Source organism: Rutidosis leptorrhynchoides, chromosome 3 (genome assembly GCF_046630445.1).
Source record: "Rutidosis leptorrhynchoides isolate AG116_Rl617_1_P2 chromosome 3, CSIRO_AGI_Rlap_v1, whole genome shotgun sequence".
Lineage (NCBI taxonomy): Eukaryota > Viridiplantae > Streptophyta > Magnoliopsida > Asterales > Asteraceae > Rutidosis > Rutidosis leptorrhynchoides.
Genome location: NC_092335.1, coordinates 33,343,029 through 33,351,259, shown reverse-complemented (window position 1 = coordinate 33,351,259; position 8,231 = coordinate 33,343,029). Strand labels below are relative to the sequence as shown.

Here is an 8,231-nt window from a genome sequence, read left to right as displayed (position 1 = left end):
TCCTAATATCACCTACATAATTTAAAACCAACACAAAACCTATATTGTTAAAAGATAACTCTTAACAAATACAGTAGCTAAAATAAACTGAAGGTAAAGTGTGGATCCTGTAGCCCACTTCCTGCCATTTCCTATCCATGATCCAATAAAATAGGATGACCAATTTTTTTATTACCTTGTGCCCACGTATATAACATAATATATCACGTACAGAATTTAAAACCTTCATAAACCCTATTTATATATATTAACCGATCGAAGTCTCATATTAACCCTCATCACTAACCCTAGTCAATCAACTCGAAACAATGACGAACAGAGAAGCCAAATTCAACCTACTTAATAACTCGGTGGCTGATGATGATCATAGTCATAATTCCATCGCAGATCACTCCAATTATCAATCTGCAGAACTCATCGGTTATAACGTGGACCTTCTTACCAAAATCTTTGTTTGTCTCCCTGGTAAGTCCATCCTTCGTTTCAAAGCTGTTTCTAAACCATGGCTATCTCTTTTGACTCACCTTTTGACTCATGACCCTCGTTTCAGTCTCCTGTTTGACAAACTTTTAATCTCTTCTGGTCTTTATTATCGTGAATTGAATGTTTCCTATGATGTTACAAATCCAACCACTCCGCCTTTTCGTTCGCTAGATTTCTCTCCTGATACCAGTGGTATCAGAATAGTGCAATCTTGTAATGGATTACTACTTTGCCGTTGCGATGGAGACTATTATTCTAGTCGTAATTACTACGTTTATAATCCCACCACAAAGAAATCCGCATTAATCCCGCCTGTTATTGGAGGTTCAAGTGCTGAAAGTTTAATCCGTTTTATGGGTCTGGCCTACCATCCGACTGAGTGTGTTCATTACAAACTTGTATGCATTCTTCGTGCAGGATATACTCATCATGGGGAAGGGTTTAGTGAGGATGGAGATAGAATGTACAAGATTCAAATATATTATTCCCATACGGGGAAATGGAAGAAACTAAAAAAGCGAACTTTCACTCCCTCTGGATATACACAATTCAGATATGGAGTTTATTGGAATGGAGCCTTTCACTGGGGACCCACGTGTCCAAATCCGATGTACTTGAGTCTGGATGATGAACAGCTAAAAGAATTGCCATTGCCATCTTCATTGCCCGTGGAGGGTGGTTATTATTGTTATTTCAGGAAGTTGCCACTTTACTTTGGGGAATCTCGTGGCCATTTACATCTAGTGGAATACTCGCATGAAAAGAACCCTTCGGGAGTGAATGTGTATGAAATGTTGAGAGATCATTCTGGGTGGTTTATCAAGTACCAACTGGACCTCCATCAAACTTTTGACGCTTACCCAAACATGACCCATACCTACAGCCACGGGATGTTCAGTAATAAATATGAATTTAAAGTCTTAGATGTGGTTAGAAGTGCTGAAGAAGAAGAAGAAAACGACGATACATTCATGGTAGTGAAAGTTATAGATAATATTAGGAGGTACAATATTCTTGACAAAAGTTTCCAAGAGTTATGTGATGTCCCCAATTTAATTGAAGAGAATTACCCAAAATCAGACTTCAAAACGTTTCATTGTTTTGTTGGTCATCGGTATATCGAGAAAATAGGTTCTTTCTAACGCAATTGACGTTTGGATATGTGTTCTTATCCAAATTCATTTTGTGATATGAGTATTAAATTTGACTGGTTTTTTAAATATGACAATGTTTTCTTAATGGGATTAACGAGGCAGGTTTTTATGCTCCTTTCATCCTAATTTCGTAATTTAATTTCTTCTTAATGATAGTGTTTCGAGCTTATTGTAAATTAATGCATCTCAATGTACTAATTAACATTAGGAATTTTTACAAAATCTTATATCTATCTCCATAAAAGCAGTGTAATTGAAGCACATTAAACTAATAACTTAATAGATAAATCATATCCCTTTTTTTTTTAACTTGCACTTTCATTGTGCTACGATTAAGTGTTCGGACTGAAAAGGGATGAATTTAGCTCAATGTTACTTTGTAATGGTGTTGCACTTCATATAATCATTCTATGGTTGATATGCTTCAGAAGCATGTCACCTCAGTTAAGTACTGATAAAATATTGATCTCTGGAGTTTGCAAAACGTGTTCTTGTCTAATCTTACTATGTTTTTTCCCCGCTTGTATTTCAAGTATGTTCAATAACTTTATCGTACAATTCTTTAGTTTTTCTCCTATAAAGATTCAACCTTTTTGCTTTTGTAACCTACTTTGTCCATTTTGGATTGAGATTGCCTGTTGAAAGGCCAACAGATTCTTACATTATGACATATTTATCGTCTAAAATCTAAATAATAAGGGCCTATATAAAATTCCGATACAAATGCTTCTACCAACGAAATCCTTGTTTTAGAAGTTGAAAGTTTGAAAAATTAAGAAAAAAATTGATCCATAATTATCCACAAGCTAATAGTCCTACTCCATGTAGCCCAGGTTTGGCTCTAAATATACCCTTTTTATCGTACGCTTCTTCTTTAGTATGCATAGCCCATGCCATTGTAGGTGGAAGTACTCCATACAACATTGTCGTGCAGTACCCTTCCTGTTCAGATAACAACCATTATTATATTCATTCTACAAAAAAAAAAAAAAAAACAAAAAAAAAACAAAAAAAAAAAAAAAACATCAACTTACAGCGATGTCTGTGGCAGTAGAGAATACGTCTGGGATAATGGTAGAAACGATAAGAGTTGACTTTGCCTGTTTCGGAGTAGAAGAATCTCAAAAGTCAAAGTGTTGACAGTTGACTAATTTGCTTTTTGAAGAACTGAGAAAAGCCTAGGGGAGTCCCTATTAGTGATGTTTCTAATGCAAGAAGTGTAAAACGTCTCTACCATAATCTCAACGCCATCCCATCTTTGCCTGATTCACAGTCTCGAGATCATATTCACAAAGTCAAAGTCAAATGCTTGTGCCGTGTGTGTGGCTGTGGCTGTGTACAATATACAAAACACTTTTTTTTTTCTTTCTTTTAAGAGCTAGCATTTTATTAATAACTCCAATTGCACATAGAATTGTCCCACATGATGTGAACTAATACGTACGATTACATCATATGTATTACTCCATAAATCAGGAGGTGCAAAAGAAGAATAGCACTAAACTCCTCAGCAGACTCCTTTTACGAAGCATCTATACCATTCCATTTTTGGGATTAACACGCCAAGCATCGAACAATCCAAACACCTTCTTACCCCTTTGTGAAATCCACAAGTGAGAAGTAACTCAAAGGGTCGCCAACACATCTTCATTAAGGACCATCCTCTGTTTTTCAGGTACCCCATGTACAAGCTTATACCTTCATATCCATATGTGCCATAATAAAATGTACCTTGTTGGCTTGTTGCGAGATGAACCAAATTGTGATATTGATTACACGTATTGCAGCTCGAGGTGATGGGAAAATGGTCACAACGGGCAATCTACAAAACGGAAACAAACATCCGTTTGACAAGCATTTCCCGACCCATATGAACCTGTGAGAAAACTAACAAATAAGGTATACCACAATCACCACAAATCAGCCCTAATTCTGTCCCAAATCAGCAAATACAAAATAATTGAGCACACACAATACACACGAGACTTTTTACGTGAAAAACCTTGATGCGGTAGCGGAGTGGTATAAAATACTATTAAATTTTTGCAGGAAATACTATTAAATACGATACAATTTTACACAAGATATTTATTTATTTATAGAATGGATATACTTAAACCTTGCTACAACACTTATAGGCAGTGTACCTAATCGTACAGTAGTGTAGTTTTTAGTAAGTCCGGTTCGTTCCACAGGGAAAATCTTTAAACAAAGCTTAACGCTATATTAGTTTACTTTTATAAAAATACAAATATATATATATATATATAAGTAATATTATTATTATAAAGGGAGGTTTTTACCGTTTAATGACCGGTTTGTCGATTTTAAAACTTTAGTCGCAGTTAAAACCAAATGTAAAATATTAAAAATGAATACAAGACTTAAATTAAAGCATAAAGTAAATAACGATAATGAAATTGCGAATAATAAAAGTGCGATAAAATAAACTTGCGATAATTAAAAAGTACGATAATTAAAAGTGCAATTAAATACAATAATAATAAAAATGCGATATTTAGAAGTGCAATTAAATATAAAATAAAGGAAATTAAATATGAAATAAAAGAATTATGCTTATTTAAACTTCCGTAATCATGATGTTTGACGTGTTGATTTTTGTTTTATGCCCATGGGTTAATTGTCCTTTGTCCTGGATTATTTAATATGTCCGTCTGGTTTTTGTCCATAACAGTCCATCAGTCATAAATATAAAATGCGAGTGTCCTCGTCAAATTATCCTTATACCCGAAGTTAAATATTCCAACTAATTGGGGACTTAAACTGTAACAAGATTTTAATACTTTGTTTAATAATTACACCAGGATGTCGACTGAGTGTAACCCAAGGTTTTAATATTTTGTTATCAATTATACCAAGTGTCCTTGTACATAATTTCACCCCTGTTTTAATTATTCTAGTGGCTATTAATCCATTCCCGTGTCCGGTTAAATGAACGATTATTCGTTGGTATAAATACCCCGCCCATCGTGTCCGATCGAGTGTATATGGTAATTTATAGGGACGCCCAATTGTAAATCTTTATATTAACATTAACAAACTATCATTTAGTTAAACAAATATAAAGCCCATTAATAGCCCATAATCTAATTTCCACAAGTGTCGTTCTTTTGTCCAAACCCCAATTATGGTACAAAGCCCAATTACCCAATTTTAGTAATTAGCCCAATATCATGATTACTTCGTTTTAAATAAGCATAATAATAACTTAGCTACGAGACATTAATGTAAAAAGGTTGAACATAACTTACAATGATTAAAAATAGCGTAGCGTTACACGGACAGAATTTCGACTTACACCCTTACAATATTCGCTAACATACCCTTATTATTAGAATTATAATTAAAATTAAAATTAAAATATAAATTATAAATATAAATATATCGTATGAATGAGGAGAGAAAAAAGATGATGATTTGCGATCAGAATTCGGTTGCTTTTATAGGAAAATTCGACTTTTGGGGCTCCGCGACTCGCGGTGAAATACTCTTCAAACTCCGCGAGTCGCGGAGAATGAAATTACAGCTCAGTCCCTTTGGAGTCTTTCTTGCCGACGGTTTTTATTATTTATTATAATATATAAATAATTATAAGAATTATTTAAATATTATATTATATTTATGTGCATAGTTGACTTGTAATTTTTAGTCCGTTGCATCGAGCGTTGAGAGTTGACTCTAGTCCCGGTTCCGGATTTTCGAACGTCCTTGCGTACAATTTAATATCTTGTACTTTGCGTTTTGAATCTTGTACTCTTGTAATTTCGAGACGTTTCTTATCAATAATTGGAACCTCTTTGATTGTCTTTTGTACTTTTGAGCTTTTTGGTCGTTTGCGTCTTCAATTCGTCGAATCTGTCTTTTGTCTTCACCTTTTATTATTTAAACGAATATCACTTGTAAATAGAACAATTGTAACTAAAAGCTTGTCTTTCTTGAGGAATAATGCTATGAAATATATGTTCGTTTTTAGCATTATCAAATATTCTCACACTTGAGCGTTGCTTGTCCTCAAGCAATATCGTCTTGAAATACTAGAATCACTTCTTTATTCTTCACACTTTGTACATCAGTGATTTCTATACGGCGGTATAAACAATGGTAGTAACGATATGGTTTACAGTCCCACATGACTATAAAAATTTAGATCCATTAAGGAAATTGGATCTTTATGAAAACATTTGATCTTTTGAAAATTAAATCTAGTTTTTACCCTAGATAAGTTTTCCGGAATAACCCTTTACCGGTGTTTGCAAAATATTTTTGTGGATTTGGTGGGTTTCAGATTTGAAAATTTTAGCTCAAAACTTGCGGTTTTGTGTCATCCACTTGCTAACCTTGTATTTGGAAAGCAACACGTCCAGTTTACTTGTCCCGTATATTACCTTTCGGTAAACTACCGTCCGGTTGAAAGGAAAGCGTTGAACAAGCAACTGTTAAGGCAATGTCCCCTGATATGCTTTTAATTATGGTCTATAACGTGTCGGACGCAATTACTATCCTTGGTAGGAGCAATAGTAAAGCTCACCCTTATAATAATTTTTTTTTTTTTTTTTTCGGTATGGCACAAGGTCCTGTCTTTTACCACTATGCAACCACCGTTCTTACGGTTGACACCCGATTTAGTTCAGGTGACCTAATGAATTCCAGGTGAATTCCTAGGATTTTACGTTCAATGGTAATGAACGCATTGAAAATAGGGTTTTCAGAAAACAAATCGGTTTGTAATTTTGATCAAAATATTTTCTCGTTCAAGCTCGAGTTTAGATATCATTGAATTCCATGAGTTTGAATTCTCAATCTTTAAGGTCAATCTCAAGGATTGAGTAATATCAGTCTTAAAAGCTGATTTTTAATCTTTAAGGAGATTATCCTTTCTGGGGATCTGATTCATTAGTCTTATCCAGCTAATTTGCATGGTGCCCCCCCATTGTACGAGATAAATCCTTCTCATGGTTAGGATAAATCTGACCACTTGGCGACCCTGTTTAATGCTGAGGTCCGTGGATTTCCTGCTGATTTTAGTGATGACTTTTCTAGATTTTTCGTCAACCTACAGCTGGTCTGGACGACAACTTCATGACCTACATCAAGAAGCGCGTTTCTTTTTCGGAAGACTTTACTTCCTTTTAATGATGGAATTGATTCATCGTGTAGATCCATCTCTTCTTTTCTTTCATCAGTTAAAACAGTTTAGTTTAGTCCAAAGCAAAAGTATTTTCAGTTATTTGTTACAGATATATGTGACATATGTTTAAGATAACTTGGTAAATTTTCTCACACTTGGCTTTTATTTTCCTTTTTATCGTCCTCTATTCCATTTTAAATGAATTTTAACATTTTAGTTTGTTTCTCAATTTATGTCCTTTCTGAGGTAACAATAATTTCGGTGTTAAAACCTAGTTTTATCGTTCATAAATATGTATAAACATGATTTTGAGTTCATTTAATTGAAAATTTTGAAAATTTTTACTAGAATTGGGTAGTTAGTATATAAGACTAGGGCTGTTCTTTTTTATCAGAGAGCACTAGATTCTAATATAACTACTGCTTTACTAGTATTTTTAATGGTAACCAAGTGTATAAAGTAAAAAATTTTAAAATCCGAAAGAATTTAACCCCTTCCCACACTTAAGATCTTGCAATGCCCTCATTTGCAAGAAATCAGGAATAATTTAAATTATTGAGGGTGATTTGTGTGAAAATGATTAAATTTGTACCAAAGTTTTCAAATATATTGACGTTTGTTTGCTGAATGATAAATGGTGCACATCATTTGTTCATTCCGTCTTGTTGTTATTTAACATATATCTTGTCGTCAAAATTAGTTGCTTTTGCTGAACTTAATGCCAGTCTTTGAAAATGCGTTGTTTTACCCTGTTGTGTACATAAGATAAACTGCAACCATATATACATATTTTTGAAGTTTGGTATATTACCCCACATTCAAAAATTATTAAAATCTAAGAATAAAAGTTAGGCAATTATAAAAACTATTACAATATTAACAAAAGTATTAAACATATCAATCATTACAAATTACAAAAAAAAAATAAAAAAAAAAATAAGTATACTAGGGATGATACTGGTACCAATAGGGGTTCCAGGCATAACCATAGGTGCTATAGAATGCTTCGGCAGGGTTATACGTAGGATATGGTGGCTGCATCTCTATAGACCAGGGAGGGAAGATGGGTTTCGGTGTAGGAATATAGTTTCTACCTATATGTTGGCAATGAGCTATGATTTGGTTCTGATGAACTTGCCAATCTTCAAATGCTCTCTGTCTAGCATTTTCGTATTCCTGAGAAGCTATAAACCTTTGCATTTCTTGCATCTCATTCCCCCTCCTACATTACCTTGCTGTTGGTTTCTCTCCACCTGTGGATGTCTACCATGGTATCGTACTGCGGCGTTATTTCGCATCTTCAAAACTTTCGCACCATGGTATACATTTAAACCTATAGTATCGCGGGGTTCTGGTTCTTCTACTAATAATCCCCCCCGACTTATATCCACACCGAGATATTCACCAATCAAAGTAATAAAAATACCACCTCCTATTATGCTATG

The 8,231-nt window shown here is 34.1% G+C and overlaps 1 protein-coding gene across 1 annotated transcript; it reads left to right on the top strand.

Moving 5' to 3' along the window:
* The first annotated feature begins 308 nt into the window (after positions 1-308).
* On the top strand, positions 309-1,625 carry LOC139899847 (F-box protein At5g07610-like). Its single transcript, XM_071882675.1, has one exon. It carries the CDS (start codon positions 309-311, stop codon positions 1,623-1,625), a length of 1,317 nt encoding a protein of 438 aa, XP_071738776.1.
* The last annotated feature ends 6,606 nt before the right edge of the window (positions 1,626-8,231 follow it).

Coding starts and splice junctions, on each gene's coding strand:
- LOC139899847 (XM_071882675.1), top strand. CDS start 309: ATGACGAACAGAGAAGCCAAATTCAACCTACTTAATAACTCGGTGGCT.